The following is an 18,535-nucleotide window of genomic DNA, read 5'->3' on the forward strand; positions in this document are numbered from 1 at the left end:
ATACAAAATAAATGCATTTGAGATCAATTTGAAAGAAAGAAAAAAATGTATGCAAGATAAGTGCAAAATGAGTTTGAAAAGAAAACAAATGATGTTATGTGATCCTATCTCGCCTACATTCTGACTGATGGGTTATGCCAAAGAGTCTCTTATTGGCTGAGCTTACTATATCCCAGGATGCACCACTACCAGTCCCCCAGATCGCGTGGTCTCGAGCTGGCTGAGCTGAGTAGTATTTAACTTACTTTTTTCTGTCAGAAATTTGCTGTTCCTATCATAAAAAGCTGTTTTAACGGCTACTCTGTGCCTTTGTGTGTGATTGGAGTTTTTAGTGAAAACTTGTAGTGTGATTGGCGTTGGTTCTGATTTCAGGCCTCCTTCATCTGTAGGGCCTTTCCGGTCAGTCAACCCTCTCAAACCTTTGGGGTTTTAAGATCCCCTTGAGTTAATTGTTGTTACGGATTGTTTACCTAATCGGCAGTTGTAAACTGATTTTTGTAGTGTCAGTTAAGTCAGAAAGTCAAGTTAGGATAGTGTTGTTCTTGCTGTCAGAGAATTACTGCATTATTGTTATAATGTCTCAGAATCCTAGGCCTTCGGGCTTTAAAAAATGCACCAAATGTAATTTTAAAATGTCAATCACAGATGACCACTCTCTCTGTGTTTATTGTTTGGGTGCAAAACATTTACAAGAGTCATGCAGTGTGTGTCACGCTTTTTCCTCGAGGGTCCTCCAGGAGAGGAAAAATAAACTCATTCTTAAAGGCTTAATAAAACCCTCCTTTGAAGAAGCTTTAGCATCCTCTCCTTCTCCAGCTAAAAAGGGGGCGGCTCCGACCAGTCCGTCGGATCCGACCGCCAAAAGACATAGGCAGGCTTCTGGCTCCAAGGACTTTGGAGCGTCTGCCTCGATGCCACCAGTCTCGACTCCTCTGGCATGGCTGGGGCATCGAGAGGCGGGTCACCTTCGCCGGCTCCACTGGTCTCGGAGCCGACAAAAGTCCTCCTCGGCACCGATGGAAACGTATTCGCCGATAGTCATCTCCCCTAGCCCTTTGGGGCCGTTGGACAGGCCATCTCGAACCCGTTCAGTATCCTCTAGGTCATCGAGGATGTCGGATTCGGATATAGACAGGGTGCTCCAAAGACTGTTCCAGTCCCCAGTCTTTTTTGTTTCGGCTCCGACCCAGTTGGCTGGAGCCGCCCATCTCATTGCTATTCCTCCTCCGACCGCCGGCCCGCCGGAGCAGGTGCTGTGCCGGTGGAGATCTTAGGAATCCCTTAATCAACCCGACCTTGTCTCACCGACCTCATCCAAACCTCCTTCGGGTCCGAGTTTGGTACACGGACTTCTTCGGCTGGACCTGGGGTGATGTTTGGGACCTATGCTATCGGTTCCGAGCCTCCCTCCGGTGCCCGGCTGCGGGACTTCCGTCTGCTATCATGGCTCGGGGACGGACACTCCCAGGATTCTGGGGTCCGGCTTTCAGAGCTATGAGGAGTGCCTTGGCCAAGTCTTCGCCATCTCTCCGCTTTACTGGCACCTTCCTGGTCCTCCTGAGGGTTCTTCGGAGTTGTCTTCAGAGGAACCCCCAAGGAAGAAGATCGTAAGAGGAAAGCACGTGGACTCCCGAGTCTATTACATCTGACACTGATCTTGATGATGCGGAGGTCGGATGATGTCTCATTTGCAGACATCTTAGAGATCCTCAAACAACGAGGCGGCTGGATATCCAAACCCCTCTGCTGATGAGTCAGTGCTCCTCAAGGCCTTTGGGGCTCAGCCCTCCGCCTCCTGGGTGTCTCCGCCGAGCTCCTGGATTTAGTTTGTGGAGGGGGCGGGAACATCCAGATACCGTGGAACCAGTCCTTCTCGTCCTAACAAATTTTTGTCTGCCCCACCCGAGAAGGAGTTCCTGACTAAAGGCGTGGCTGTAGATGCCATGGTGGTGGCATCTGCTACACAACAGGACGTGGCAGAGGCTTCAACGTCCGTCCATCCTCCTAATAAGGAGTCTAGGAGCATGGACACCCTGACTTCAGCGGCCTTTACTTTAAGGTCCCTGAATTATTTGGCACATTTTACCAGGCTTCAGAGGGATCTGGTCAAGGAGCTGTCAGATTCCCTCTCGGGTAACCTACCTGAGCAGCTAGCCCAGTCGGTTAGCTCTCAGTTGGCTATCCCGTCAATTTCTAACTCGTCCATGAGGCTCATTTCATATGCGGCACAGGCGTGGCTCTACGGAGACAAGCCTGGCTCCGGAGGCCTTCAAGTCTTCCTTCGCTCCCTTTGATGGGTCCTCTTTGTTTGGACCTAAGGTTAAAGACACCCTTACCCGCTGTGAGCAAGAGGGAAAAACTTTATCTGCCGAGGTGCCTGTTATTCCACTCCCTTTCGGCCTTATCCCAAGGCTAAAGGAGGAGGAAGATGTGGTTCCGTAAATCACATAAGTTTTTTCCTCAACAGCAGGAAGATTCCCCTTCCAGAGGCAGAGGAATTTTTCTGGAGTCCTTTCGTGGCTCTTCAGCCTCCCACACCTCATGAGGGATTGCCCGGCTGTGCTGCTCGAGCCAGTCGGGTGCGCCAAGCACCTAAAAGCCTGGGAGTCAATCACTCAGGACAGATGGGGGGTTCGGATGATAGCCGGAGGTTACACCATCCCATTCACATGCTCTCCCCCACCGTGCAACAAAATCCCGGGCACACCACCCAGTCAAAGGGAAATTGCAGCCGCAGAAGCTTTAAAGCTGCTAGAAAAGGAGTCATCCAACGGTCCCCACAGACCAGATCGGATCCGAAATTACTCGAGGTTCTTTTTAGTGCCAAAAGACAGGGGACCTGAGACCAATATTGGATCTCAGCAGACTAAACCAATCTCCAAATTCGAATGGTCACGTTACAGTCCATTCTCCCATTGTTGGAGAAGGATGTTTGGATGTGCTCCATAGACCTCACGCCTATTATCACATACCGATACATCAGGCGTCCAGGAGGTATCTGCGCTTCAGCCTGGGAGACAGTCATTTCCAATTTTGTGCACTGCCCTTTGGTCTCACCACAGCCCCCAGGGTGTTCACCAAGTGTTTGGCAGTAGTGACTGCTCACCTGAGGAGTCTTGGATTCCAAGTGTTCCCTATCTGGACGACTGGCTCCTGACTGCCACCACCAGGCATCTACTAATGGACAACCTCAAAGCCACCATCTCCCTGGGTGCTACCCTGGGAATTACATTCAATTGGTCAAAGTCTGTCTTGCTGCCCTCTCAGCGCATAAGGTTCATAGGAGCAGAGATAGACTCAAAATTGATGCGTTTTCTTCCTACTGAAAGGATCCAAACTTTACAAGGCCAAGTTCAAGCCCTGATTTCAAGATCCAAAGCCCCAGCCAGGATGGTCCTACAAGTTTTAGGTTCGATGTCTGCCACGGTTCTTCTAGTTCCTCTGGCAAGATTGCACATGAGGATTCTTCAGTGGCTATTGTCAACTCAATGGTCCTTTCAGGACCTTCCCTCAATCATCCCATTATGATTACAGAAACATGCAAACGGGACCTTCGCTGGTGGCTTCAGACATCCAATCTAAATCAAGGAAGTCCTTTTGTTATTCCCTCTCCAGTGGTCACCCTGACGACAGATGCCTCCCAGACAGGGTTGGGGGCATTGTCTGGGCAGGTTAGTTCAGGGCTCCTGGCCCAGGCGAAACTCTTCTCCACATCAATGTATTGGAGATGAGGGCTATACTTCTGTCCCTACAGGCCTTACACAAGTTTCTCCCTCAGGGCATAATCGCCATCCACACAGACAACATGTCGGTGGTCTGGTATCTAAACAAACAAGGAGGGACCAGATCTTACCCCTTTGCAGAGAGGCCATGAGGGTGTGGGAATGGGCTGTAGCTACCAGCCGTTTCTTGGTAGCGACCCACATGGAAATCAAATATATTGGCAGACAGATTAAGCAGAACAATTCTCTCTCCTCACGAGTGGTCCCTAAGCGAAACAGTAGCAGCTCAGGTTTTCAGGAGATGGGGATTTGCAACACCACTAAACAGTGCAAAGGTTCTTCTCCTTGACTCCACATCAAGGAGAAGCAGCTATGGATGCTCTAGCACAACCTTGGCCAACAGGGCTACTTTATGCCTTTCCTCCGATTCCACTTCTCTCCAAAGTCATTCAAAAGCTTCTCAATTGGGGTCCACAATGATACTGATTGCTCCATACTGGCCTCGTCAGGTATGGTTTCCTACCTGAAGAAACATGCGGTGGACAATCCTTGGTCTTTAGTTCTAACTCCGGATCTGCTAATTCATCAGTCGGGACGACAGCATCAGTCCTTTCACTCCTTGAAGTTGACAGCTTGGCTCCTCCACTTCCGACTTTAGTCAGAAGTCACACATTAGACCCGGAAGTTATTCACATTTTATCTTCAGCCCACAAACCCACCACTAAGAAATTGTACCTCAGTAAGTGGAAGAGGTTTGCTATCTGGGCTCAACTCAGGGGCTTAGACCCTATCACTGCTCCAGTCCCAGAGGTTTTGAAATTCTTAACATCCCTGTTTAATCAAGGATCTTCTGTCTCTACTATTAAAGTCCAACTAGCGGCTATCTCTAAATTCCACGAATCCATGGATCCTCCATTGATGAGCAGCAGACTATGCAAAACTTTCATTAAAGTGCGTGCGGGCCTGTTAAGACCCCCAGTTTTTCATCCTCCGTGCGTGGGATCTTGATTTGGTGCTTTGCATTAACATCTTCCCCTTTCGAACCGGCTGCTACATGTGAGTTAAAATATCTGTCTTGGAAAACTGCCTTCTTAGTTGCAATTAGTTCTGCAAGAAGAGTTTCAGAGCTTCAAGCCCTGTCTATTAAACCACCGTACTTGATTTTCCACAAGGATAGAGTATCACTTAGGCCTAATCCATCCTTTGTCCCAAAGGTCTGTTCTAATCTCTGTCTCCAACAATCTCTAGAGCTACCAGTTTTCTTCCCAAAATTCTCCAATGAAGCAGAATACACTCTCCATAAATTGGATGTTCACAGGCAATCTATTTAGACAGGACTCAGCAATTTCGTAAGTCAGACCAGTTGTTTGTGTCCTTCTCAGACAATAAATTGGGTAAAACCATCACAAAAGCTACTATCTCCAAATGGATTAGAGATTGTATAACTCAGGCTTATTCTTCTTGAATAAGCAACTTACAACATCTATCAAAGCTCACTCTACCAGAGCTATGGCGACTTCTATAGCTTTTCATTCCAAGTCTATATCGGAGATTTGTGCTGCGGCTACTTGGTCCAATCTTTCATTTCCCACTATAAATTGGATGTGGCATCTAAAGGGCGAGCATCATTTGGTTCCACGGTACTCAGGAGTGTTTTCCAGTGAGCCACCCAGGATTCAGGTGCTAGGACGCTGTCCCATCAGTCAGAATGTAGCAGATAGGATCACATAACATCTTTTAGTTATGTACTCACCATAACTTCAGATGTTTGGGATCCATCACCCTCCTTCCCCCTGCCTTGGAGATCAGAAGAGATTGAACGGTTTTGAGTTCTACTGTTTTATCTTGTTTCATCTGACGATGTTATATAAGCAATGCGTGCATGTGTGCATGTATCGCGGACAAACTAGATCTGGGGACTGGTAGTGGTGCATCCTGGGATATAGTAAGCTCAGCCAATAAGAGACTTGCGCTTTTGGCATAAAGCGTGGAGAATGGAGCCGAGGGATCGGCTCCGAACCCATCAGTCAGAATGTAGGCGAGATGGATCCCAAACATCTGAAGTTATGGTGAGTACATAACTAAAAGTTAGTATTGGTTGCAGAAGGAAATGGTCTCACCTGAAGGAGGAATATAAATGTCAGTGTAGTATTGACATAAGTTAAATGTACCGTCTCGGGCTACAGCCCACCTTTCTGTTTTAAAACCAGACTGCAGTCAAAAGGTTTGTTGTACATGTGAGAATCCTTATATCACTTTATTAGACATGATATGTAATACAAAATAATACATTTCACATACATAACTAAGCTAGTATTGCTAATGATGTTAATTTATTTTAGTAAAATGGGAAAAATATACATTATTATACTATAATGTATCTGTGATAACTGTATTAAGGACACTCTGTTGAGGTGTTACTGTGTCCCATTGTGTCACTGCCTTATGTTCATATTGAGACAGAAATGGGTCTATGGACCAGTCTTTCTAATTCGGTCAACTATAGTAATTATAATGCATTTTGCTTTTCATCTGAGTCACTGTAGTCTTGTCAGCTTTGCTATGCATGAGTAAGGAGTTTGAGGAATCACCACATGGAAGTGCATTAGGGGCTTTACCTCCCTAGAGAAATGCCTTTTTAGTGGTTTGTTTGGCTGATTTTGATATATCATTTACATTTTTGAAACACTTTTATTAAATTTTAATGTAAGACATAGGTGCATATGTGTTAGTAGAAAAGAAAACAGACAATATTAGCATTTTTCTTTTGCAATCATTATAGTTTGTATGTGTATTTTCTTTCTTTTTTAACAATTGTCATTTACTCCAACATTACATAAATTGCTCAAGTCCTACCTTCCCTTAAACCTAATTCCTCCTACTGAACATTATTCTACATGTGTTACTCCCACAAATTCCATTTAGTTCTATGAAATGTGCTCCTTCCCTTTCCTGAAGAATTCTCCCTTGAGTTCCCGTATCTCATTTACAAATATTCAGTACTTCATTAACAGTTGCTTTAGATTTTGATTGCTTTTCTGGCAGTCATTAGCATTAAGCTTGGAAAGGCCATGATATCAAGGCGATTCAGATCCTATGTCCTTGTTTAAATTAATAATTTCCTGAGTTAAAGCCATTTTCTTCCTGAATATTTCTGCCAGAGTATTCTGTAGGGAATTTTTAAAATCTGCCAGCTCATTACACTCCCCAAAACTTTATCACTTTCTTACCCATAGTACCTCCAGCATTTGCTGTCTGCCTGAGGAAAACTTCTGAAGACTGCTTTGGGTTTAAAAACATCTATGGAAACAATTCCTAGGAAGAATCCTAAGCCGTCTGGGCTTTGCTGATTTATTTTCTTTTTTTTTTGGCTAGAACTTTTCCTTTGGACCTCCACTGAAAAGGGTTCAATCCCAGCAGTCAGGCAGTCCATTCAACAAAATGGATCACTGGTGGAAGCATATCTGCAATGAAGGATAAACACCACAAGGATATAAAATTATAAACATGATACACTCTGACTGGTGTAGGTGGAGTGAAAGTCCAAAAGAAAGGAAAGAAGTGGGAATGTAAATAAGTCACATCTGATTATGAGAGACTCTCTGTGGTGGGTAAAGGCAGAGACCAAGAGACAAAATGAAACATGAAACAAAGATTAAGATTCAGAATAGTGAGTCCTGAAGCACCCAACTGCCAAAGAAACCTTGACTGCTGGAGTAGATATTGGTAGTATTGTTTGGTGAATATATGCATTATGGACCTTGTTGGGATACAGATGTCTGCAACAGACAAATTTCTGAAACAAAACAGCAACAATCCCCAGAATAAATGAACCTTCAATGTTCTTGCCATTGGCAGTTGGCTGCATGATGGGAAAACACAGTACAGTTTGCAACACAAATATAGAGAGTTTGCTTGGCTGATGTCATTTTCTCCTGCTGCTTGTAAATGTTTCATCTCTCAAGCCCCTGTTTACACTTACAAGTGTTCCAGAACTTGTCAGATATTTAAGATGCATGGCTAGGCTTAAAAAGGCTAGTAAACACGTATGAACCTGTTAAGTACACCAAAGTAGAAAAACAGTTGAGCTGTCTTGTTGAATTCATGAACTCAGCTAAGCAAAAACCTCATATGGAGTGCCCCCTCACCTCCCAGAATTCTTCCTAGAAAGGGAAACTGCATTGGGCTTAGGTGACTGACAACTTTGAAACTAGATCAGGAAAGAAAACTATTTCCTCTTCTGTGGACACTCCTTTAGCACAAGTTCTTGCATTTAGTAGTCTTCATTCCTAAGAGTGCATATACCCTCCACTGCTGCAATCTATGACTTTGTTTCTACTGTAGGGTTTCAGACCACCTGTATTCATATCACAAATGCTTGGTCACACAACCTCAAAAGCTACCTGTAACACTGAGGCACCTCAAAACAAGATTTTTTTTTTTGCAGAAAAAAATACACCCCCGCACACAAAATTATATTTTCCAACTCCATGTCAAGACAACATTGAAGAAAAGAGAAAGTCCCCCAGAACACAAAAACCAGGCTCATAGATTCCTTTTTATTGCTCTTATGCATCCAAGTGTGGTTTTTTTTTTGTCATCTACAGTATTGGGCAGTTGTAGAGAAACTTTAAATTTCATACTCCAGATGAAGGAGAAGTTGTCTATCTCCCCAGTACTCAGCCTGACTCTCAAAGTGAGTGAGCACACCTGGAAAGCCTCGAACTAGGGTACACAATTACAGACTTGCTGGATTTACCAGGACATCCATTCTGCTGATGGGTGTAGGGCCATTCTTAGAAGGAAGGAAGAAAGAAATGTACTAACTACACATTACAGAATGTTCATTTAGAGACAAAAAAATACCATGAGGTTTAATGTTTTAAACAGCTGATTCCTGCTGCATAGAGGAAGGCAGCAGTCATAGTAACATTGAAAAAAGGCAAGGACCCCACAGACCTTTTATCATATAGACCATTAACAATTTTAAATCTTGACTACAAAGTGTCTATATTAGCTAGGAGAATTGCAAACATGTTACCAAATCTGACACATATGGATCAGTTTTTTGGGGGAAAGGAGACAAACATTTCATAATGTTAACAGAGCAGTGATGATTCAGAGTGAACTGAATAAAAATATTTATTAGCTTGTATGCAGAGAAAGTGTTTGTATAGGGTCTGCTTGGAATTCATGAGTAGAACAGTATTATCTTTCGCTTTCCCAAAAAATATAGTGCAGTTATTAAGAAGAATTTATAGTGGACCATAGGCAAAAATAAAACTGGGAGATGCCCTTTCTGAAAGGCTGTTTGAATAGAGGAAACATGAAGAGATGTCCTCTCTTCTCTTATTTGCAATATCTTAAGCGACAAAAAAAAAAGAGATTCACAAATCCAGGTATATAATGGGTGCAGAAATCAAGGAAAACTAGCTCTGTTTTCAGATGGTATTATGTTGTACTTGACAAATCCTGAGGCATTAAGGTGCTGTGGGATATTTTAGGAGGTCCTGAGTATGACATTACTGTGCTGTAGGATATTTTAGGAGCGTTTTGAGTATTTTCATGATATAAAGTAAGTGAAGGTAAAGGCTATAACTGTAAATTATTTGCATACTCATAATTTAGTGGCCTTCGAAAGACATGCTTGAATGGGCGTGCCTTCGTTGAAGGTTGGGCGTCGAGCTGGCACCTCGACACCTTAAAAATCTACTGCCAATCATTAGCGCACCGGAGTTCTGCTGTGGTGACCCCTAACTGGGAAAAGCCGAAAGAAGAAAACCTATATTTATTGGGGACATGGAAAGGTAAAGTATTCAGGCTTACTGATTAAAAAGGATTTTACTGCACTGGCTAAGGATGTGTGGGAAGAGACAATGTAGGAGATTTAAAAGTAAAAAAAAAAAAAAAAAAAAGATCTTGGAAACTTGTTGCCATGGACATAGATAAGATACATGAAGTTACATTCTTTTTAGTTCCTATGGCCTTGAACAGATGCCAAGCATTCTTTAGCAACCAGAGGAGAAGATGTGGACGGCAATAAATAGTTGAAAGAATTCATTTGGGAAGGGAGAAGAGCGAGAATAAAGTGGGGTAAATTGATTTTTTTTTTCCATAAAAAGGGGGGATTAGAGTTATCTGATCTAAAGGTATACTTTAAATCTAAGCAACTAAGACTGATACATTTTCTTGGGTGTATATGCACATATATATGTACACATACACAAACAAGCAGAGGGCTATAGATCAGAGTAGAAAAAGATGACATTAGAATGAAGTGAAAGTATGAGGAATGCCACAGGATTAGAGTTTGGAAAGCGAGCCCTCAAGGAGAATATCAGTAGTTGTACAGAATGTTACACTTATAAATTAGCAGGCAGTATTATAAAGAGTAATACAATGATGGAGTAGAGAAAGGAGATATTGCCAATAGGAATGCAAACAAAGAGTTCAAAAGGCAGGGGCGATATGGCAGGAAGCCACTGCAGGAACCTAACAACAAAGGTACCATACTTCTGGTACAAATAAGTAGGATGAGAAAAGTGATAGAATTGGATAAAGCTAAGCAGGTGTTTGACCAGTAGGTTACAGAGGGCTGTACCACATGAGGGATTATTGACAGAATATATGTATAGAGAGGGGAAGACTTAATGACAGACCATCTCTGGTAAGGTTTTTAGTGGAACCAGGGACAAACAGCATTATACAAAAAGGGATAATTAGTAATGCATATAAAATACTGCATGATGACTATTAAGTATCATTCAGAGGAGATTAAAAATCATTAGGAAGAAAGATTAAAACAGCTAATTAAAAAGAACAACGGGAGGGAATTTGTAAGGCCCCTAGATATGCAACAAAGTCCACAAGATCTAGGATATTTGCAGGAAATGTCTGCATAAGAACTTGTATACTCTAAGCAGACTTCAGACGATCTTTTCCCCTTGAGTGGAGAGGAGTTGTTGGAGATGGGAAGGGAAGAAGAGAGGAAATTGGGAGCACATTTTCTAAGAATAAATGGATTTACTGGTTTAATGACTGCTTGCTAAATGTTCTGACACAGTTGTTGAGGAACACATTATATTAACAGAGGAGATATTGCTACTGATTTAGAGTCCAGATTAAAAAAAAGGCATAGCCTTAAGTTTAATGTTGTTAGCAGCCAAAAAAGCAATTACATGAAAATGGAAGTCAAAAATTAAACCAGCAATAAAAGAAGTGCAGAATACATTAAATGAAATAGAAGTCTTAGAAATGAGATTATTCAAAAATGGTGGAAGTAGAGTTCATAAAAATAAATGGTGTCTTTGGGTACATTAGGCATGCATGTAGGAAATGAAAAGTATACAAGTATGTTGTGCGTCAGTGAATAAATGACCAAATTATGATGCAGCTTTTATGTTTAATGCATGCACACAATAATGGAAAATGTTGTTGTGAATTTTCATCTTTTCATCACAACTAGTGCATGCGAACTGTTGCAAGTCAGTAATGTCATCATCATCACTCCCCTTTTTCGCCGTTTTCTACATGGTGACAGAATGTTGCATCAACTGTTGCCACATCTTTTGGGATCAGTTATTTAGGTAGCTTTGGAACAAGCAGAGTGAATAGTTAGCAAAGGCCAAGAGTTTGTGTAAGGGTTTTGGTGTGATACTGTGTTGAAGGCTTTGGATAGGTTGAGGAAGAAACTAGATGCAAATTGCATGCGTTTCTGTGCCGTTCACAGTGCTGGTAAATTTAAGGAGGGCAGTAGCAGTGCTGTAATGGGGAGAAAGTCATGTTGAGTTTAGGATAACAGGTAATTATCATCGATGTAGCTGAGGAGTTGGGACTGAATGTATTTCTCAAGGATTTTGGACATAGAAGATAGTATAATTATGGGTCATTAATTGGAGATGTTGGTGAACATACTTCCTTTGTGAACTGAGAAAATGTAACATTGTTACTAGTGTATGGATGCATAGCATTCACAAATGGATACGTTTAAAACAGAGACTGAGATAGCTAGGACATCTGCTGCAGTTTTTATGTATTCTGCTGGCAGATTATCTGGGGCTAGGATGGTTACCTGTACCTGGGGACCAGGTAATAGGGATCATAGGGTTAGTTTACCTTCCTTATCCAGTGCAGGGGCACCTCAGTGTGTAAAAAAAAATGCTATAGTGAGAAGGCTGTCAAGAAGGAGCTTCCTTGGGCTACCTTGCAAATCAGCCAATGTGGTAAATACTCACGTAGTTATTTCCACAGCCTGCAGATGTCCCTCTTGTAGACTGACTGATGGACTGAGTACTCTCATATCTTTTTTTTCAGTTTTACCTGCTTATTAGCCTTTCTTGTTGCATATATATGCTTAGCAAGTTTTGAGGATGTTTTTATGTATTTAAATGTTATTCTGTGGTTTTGCCTCTGTTGCTTACATTCCTGAGAAACACTTAAAATAAGTACGTATGTACTTGCTTATTTATCAAAAACAAAATACACAATTATTTTATGTTGGATTGGAAGCTGATTTGCTAGGACAGAAAGTTATTCTGTGAATTTGTTTTAAAGTCAATGAGTATGTCACAGATCATAGGAGGTTACTTGGCTAATGGCCTTGGGTTCCCTTGCAAGCCTAGCCATGAGTTTATCCCCAAAAAGAAACCTCGGTCAGCACCTGTCGCCCCCTGTCAAAGGGATACAGGTGGAACCCCTGAGATGAATTTGTGGTTTCTCATCCACTCATCAAGGTTGTGCTTGAAGAGGGTCAGTGCGGTGCTCTGTTTGACATGTATGGGAAGTCTATTCCAGAGACGGGGCAGCCTCTGGGAGACAAACCTGTCTTTCCAGCAGGTTTTGTTAATGTCACATATTAGGTTCAGGCCTTTTGAACGGGTACTGTGTGAGGAGTTAGACTTACAGATATGGAGCATCTCTAGTAGGGCAGGGTCTGAGATTGCCTTGTAGGCGAGACACAGATAACACTTTAACACAGAATGTTTGCCATTTCAGATGTGGCATGGCAAATTTATGTAGTGCTCATAATTGCATTTGGTTTTAATTATTCAGAATTGTGTTAGTATCCTGTTTCAGTATTTATTGTGCAAATCTTTTCATGTATTGCTCCTTGTATGAGAAAAAAAGCATATCTACATTGAATCTGGAATATGATTTATGATTAACAATTACAATGGTGTTTCTTTTCAGGTCTCAGTGTCTTTCTTAGTAACAACATCTGTAAAATACAGTATATGCAGGTATCAAATATTGGTAGGGGGTCTCACAACTTGGTTAGCATTAGTAATATTGCAGCACTGTCAGGAGAAGGATGTATTTTTAACATCACGGTATTTTGTTTTGTGTTTTAGATGTAGAGTATCCTGAAATAAAGAATGATTTTCTTACCATAAGATCCCAGCTGCCTGTCTTGTTCATTGCTACCCCTAAGGATAGGAAGGGCTCCATGTGGACCAAGGAACAACCATCTGCTCAAGTAAGAGTCACATTCTTCTGTGTTCTGAGCAAGTTTTATTTGACTATTATAGGCCTATATTTCCTGTTGGGTGAGAAGACAGATCACCTGTTTATGCAAGAGTTTTTTTCAGAGTTGTTAAGATGTGGAATACTTCTTTTTAATATAATAATTTTTTTCTTAAACTGTACTTCACTATTGAGAAATGTTTCATTTTTGTGTTGGCTTAACAAATAATGCTTTTACAGTGTATTCGTCAAACCAGCCCATTTGATTCCTGTCAAAAAACAGTTTACTAATTTTTAGCTTATCAATGGAAAAGGCACTCCAGCATAGAAAACAAACACAGATAAAGTCAGTGAAACTTGACTTAAAAATATAAAGCTGCATCTCTTTGAATGCTTACTGGCAAATATTCCTTTCTAAATTTCAGGGATAACTCTAATTTTGCCTTACACTTTGGTTTTGCCCGTTTTAAATTTTATTGTAACAGAGTAAGAATTGCGGTCATCAAACAACAGGCTTGCAGTTAGTAGACTTTGTTTTATTCAGAAAATACATATTGATTCAGTTTTTCTTTTTTATAAGGAGTGGTAGCAATTTTTTTTTTTATTTTATTTTTTATTTAGCATTTGTTAACCTTGAAAGTCCGACTTGGAACAAGCCAGTTTTCAGCGGATGCCCGGGGAGAAATGCTCCAGACGCATGACTTTGTAATATTTGAAAATATCCCTGCTTTGGGGCTGTTTTTCCTCATCATTCTTTTTAGCTTTGTAAACTGTAGTACTTCATGACTGTACAATAATAAAAAGTAAATTAAAAAAATGGACTTTTTAAACAGATCCCTACATTAATTTATTCTCTGATTGTCACTTAATTCATTTCGGATTACAGTAAAAGTAGAGCCCTACCCTTGCATTGAGTGGATGCAGGACACACAAAACTTGGTTTTAATGAGACACTACAGGATCCTAGGCCGTTAAAAAATACCAGGCACCTGAGTCTTTTAAAAGTTTACACCTTGTCAGCACCCACCCTTACATGGTACCCCCCTTTTCAAGGAGTGCTTGGCCAGTCAAGCCAGGGATGGATTTGTGAATACCTAGCCAATCATCTCTGAAGAACATAATGTATCAGACTGCTTAATTATCAGAGGGACTCTATTCCAGAGGTGGGAAAGGCACTATGTAATGAGTCTGTTTCTCCACCATGTTTTATTTATTTCATGATCAAGATTTAGACCCCTGGTTCTGGTATTTCTGAGACTGTCTGATTTGTGGAGATGCAAGAAATCCATGACACTAGGTCCCTAATGGCACAAAAGCAAGGCATAGACCTCCCCTCAGAAGCCATAAGATACCGAATAAAGGACAGTGCTTCTAGTCTTTTCTGGTAGGTTAGGGTTTGCAAGACAATAATGGTTTTAATTAGGGAAGTCTGGGGTCTGTCTAGTTTGATATGTCTATTGAGTTACATCCCAGAGGTGGGGCATTGTCATTGTATTCAAAAACTGGCCTGATCAGTACTGAATATAAGGGAACAATGACCTCTTTAGGTCTGGATGATATTCCTTTGCGGTTAGCTGCGATAAGTAGAAGGACTTCCCAAATACTGGCATTACATGATGGTCAAAGGAGAGGGAAATAGCCAAAGTTCCAAGGTCTTTATCAACATTCTAATTTTGGAGAGAGATATTGTCTATTGTATGATGGGAGAAGGAGTTATATGTGTGTGTGTGTGTGTGTGTGTGTGTGTGTGTGTGTGTGTGTGTGTGTGTGTGTTGACTTGGACAGCAGATGGAACTTGACAGTGAATTTACATTTTCAGTTGTCTATAAACTTGGTTAGCCAAAAGCCTTGCTCCATAGTCTGGAGAGCAGAAATGTGAAAGCTGAACAAAAGAACTCTCAGCACTGAGCCCTCTAGGACAATGCTAGTCACATTCATACTGTCTGAAGAGGCACCTGCTACCTGCATCAGTCTTTTAGCCAATTTGCTCTCCATCTTCCCACTTAGTCATCTATTTGTAGTGCATTAACTGTGCTGTCATCTTACAACATATAAATCTATTTGTAATGCGTTAAGCTTACTAAGTGTGCTAGCACGGGGAATGGTGTCAGATACCTTGCCATGACCACTGTCAGCAACCTGTGTTACCCTTTCAAAGAAGCTAACCAGGTACATTAGGCAGGACCTACCTCTGGCAAAGTCAAACTGCTGTGGGTCTAGCCTGGTGAGATTTGTATTATCAGAGTTTACCAGGTCAGTTGTAATATGTTCCATGACTTTGCAAATATGACTTGTCAGGCTGATGGGCTTACAATTCCCAAGGTCAGTGGTGAGAACACTCTTTTAGATTGGCCTCACTAATGCTGTACTCGAAACCTCTGGGATAAAGTCATTGACTAAACTCAAGTTAACTAGTTTGAGGAGGGGCTCTGCCATCGCTTGTTTGGTTGCTGTTAAACAGTCATGTGTATTGCCTGGTGGAGAAGGTGTTTTTAGCCTTGGAGAGCACCTTTAATATGTATTCTTTAGTGGTGATGATGATGGGGGGGGGTCTGAGATTCAGTGGCAAGTGCACTTTGGATAGTGACCTCTGGAGTAAATTTTGCACTAAATTTGTTTGCTAGTATATTCGCAATGACTAATGTATCAGAGTAGGTGATCCCATTAAAAGAACTGTTAACTATTTTATTTGTTAGTTTCCTAATGCAACCAAAGAAGGATTTGTAGTTGTCCTTAGCTTCAGCTGCCTTCCTAAGTTAATGGGCTTCTTTAGTAAGTTTAATAGTTTTTTCTTTTTTTCAACTTTCTGATTTTATCCTTGATTGTATACTTGAATGTTTTTTTTTTTCTTTTATTGTTGAGTAGTGGACCACTGAGATAGGTTTGTTTTTAAATTTCCTATAATATTTAATATATGAAGATGGTTTGTTTTCAACTTTTCCATTATATTTGATATGTTAGTTATGTCAGGATGTCCAGTGTGTGGGCTCTGTGGGAACAGCAAAGGTTTAGCCATTATGCCGAAGCCTTGGAAAGAGAGGTGCAGGTCATCCTTTGCAAAGCAAGTAGGACTGTTGAGCAATCTCATTCCATGCTGACACATAACTTTATCCTCCTGGAAAAATACAAACTATTTTAGCCAGTTGGTGAAACCAGTTACCTTTTCTTTCTATGTAGGCACCTTTCTTGGAGAAGAAATGATTTCACTCCAGACCAGAGACTTGCCTGCATTTGTGACCTGCATATCCCTCAAGGTTTTGCTTGCCACGTTGTTCACCCCTATGTTAACCACCACCATGTCGTCATTATATTTAAGTGAAAGGGACCTGAATGTATGCATAATCATATGCTGGCAGATCCAGTTCAACTAAGTCACATATGTGAAATGAGGGGAGGAGGAAGCAGCTCCCAGCAAAACAGAGGAAGGATGTCCAGACTTCACACAGAAGGCATCCCAAATGAGTAGCAAACTGGAGAACCAAGTGCTCTGAAGCCAGACTACCTGCTGCACCACTAAAACAAAACAAAACATTAAAAACTAGAACCCTAACACTGCATGTTTATCATTTAAAATGATGGTGAGTGTATAATGGCATGTTTATTCTCCCCAACGATACTTTGCCCTCCATGTTAAATTTCACTGTCATAACTAGAACTTGACTCAGCATTCTTAATTATGTATTGCTTAACTGAATATTGAAATAAACGTTTTTCACCTCTTCTTTGTCAAGGCATCATGGGTAATATGCAAATTTCTCCTGAAGTAATAGGCCTTTAGTAATGCACTCAAACCAACATGTCATACTGTGCTAGTTATCTAAATATCTGAGCATTGTTTGGGTTCATCACTATAGCCTAAATGGAGAGTCTAGCTGTTTTCTGAAACATTCATCTTAACAAGAAAACTGTGATGTATAGACTTCAGGGGAAAGCTCCAAGTAACATGTAAACTATGGATGCAAAAGAATAAAAATGTCATTGCAGGTGCATAAAGGACCCAACCAGAAAACGCAGATGAGACATAGAATCATGTTGAAATGCTTGCTTAACCCCCCTTATCAAGTCATTAATTTGGTAGGAGTGATTATCCATAGTCTGGCCAGTAATCACAGTGTTCTTCAGTGTGACAGGATCCATGTGGTACACCATAAAAGAAAGGAGTAGTTCATCCTCCCTTCTGTAGCTCAGGAAAAGAATCACATTTATCTGAAAAGTCAATGTTTTCTGTTAAAGCATTTCAGAAAGTTCATCTAACATAATGGCATGTCTTTCTGGCTACTGAATTTCCAGCAGTGACCCATATTCATAGTAATTCAGGCATGTAATGGATGTGTAGCAGCCTTGGTGGGTCTGTTCTGATCCTCCTTGGCAATTGCACAATAAGGATATTTCCTCCTGCTTCCTACATTTTGACTTTTCTCTCTCTCTCTCTCTCTGGTTCTTATACTTGGGGGCACATCCTATGATGCCATCCACTGGTCCAGGAGAGCTTGCCCAGCTCCCACTTGTTTACTTCCTGTAATACTTTCCAAATCTTGATTCTGCTGTTTAATCATGTTCGAGTCGTAGTTGATGCTTGAATATATTTGCTATTAAATTGTTAATATGGTCACAGTCTTACGAACCAGAGTATGCACATGAGTTACCTTTATTGTCTGGTGGAAGAGCATTATGTGAAGCATTGTTAGCAGTACCAGAGTTTCATTCCACTCAGCGTCAAGACGCAGGAGAGATAAATTAGTGGCCTGATGTGTATCTCATAAAATGATGGTGATTTGAGAATGCGCAGTCCAAGGATGGGCTGGAAGGTGTTCTGCAGGATTCTAGACCAGTGCTTGAGCACCTTGAGAAGGTGAAGTGTATACAGAGACAGACGTTGGTTATACCTTTTTAAATGTTTGTCTCCAAGAAAGCTGTAGTTTTCAATAACATGTTTGTCTTCAAGAAAGCTGATGCCTTGATCAATATCCCCTAAACTAATGAGGGGTCAAGTTTGCATTCGTCTTCTGCTTTGGTGGACTGTGGTGTACTCCTTTCAGCCAACTTTGGGGTATTTGCTAGAGTAAATTACGCCTTCCAACTGTGAACCTGGAGCTTGCCCACAATTGCACCCAGGGAGCAGTCCTATGAGTCCTTCAACATGTGTTTGTTGGAGTCACTTTGGCCCCTTTCTGCTGAGGCCTTTAACTTGTTCTAAAAAGTCCATTCATCCAGGAATAAGCATGCTTTAGCAGTGAGAATTTACAGATCAGAGCTTCACAAGGTAGATGTTCTTCGTGTTTCACTGTTGCAGTCCTCACATATGGGTTATCTGGCTCCTGGTAGCCCTCGGTCGGCCCAAATACCAGAGT

At 41.5% G+C, this 18,535-nt stretch overlaps 1 protein-coding gene across 2 annotated transcripts in view; it reads left to right on the top strand.

Annotated features, from left to right (window-relative positions):
• The window catches only part of NOL6 (nucleolar protein 6), a 1,772,660-nt gene that overhangs the window by 1,390,003 nt on the left and 364,122 nt on the right, over positions 1 to 18,535 (top strand). The window contains exons 22-23 of one of the 2 annotated variants that reach the window (XM_044078107.1): positions 13,073 to 13,197; positions 16,362 to 16,905. In XM_044078107.1, the coding sequence (XP_043934042.1) occupies positions 13,073 to 13,197; positions 16,362 to 16,385 (149 nt within the window). In that variant the 3' untranslated portion in view covers positions 16,386 to 16,905. Of the gene's footprint in view, positions 1 to 13,072; positions 13,198 to 16,361; positions 16,906 to 18,535 lie in introns of those variants that run through there. The other variant, XM_044078098.1, reaches the window with a different exon arrangement.

The sequence above is a fragment of the Protopterus annectens genome, chromosome 1.part1 (genome assembly GCF_019279795.1).
Source record: "Protopterus annectens isolate FY-2018-M chromosome 1.part1, PAN1.0, whole genome shotgun sequence".
Lineage (NCBI taxonomy): Eukaryota > Metazoa > Chordata > Ceratodontiformes > Protopteridae > Protopterus > Protopterus annectens.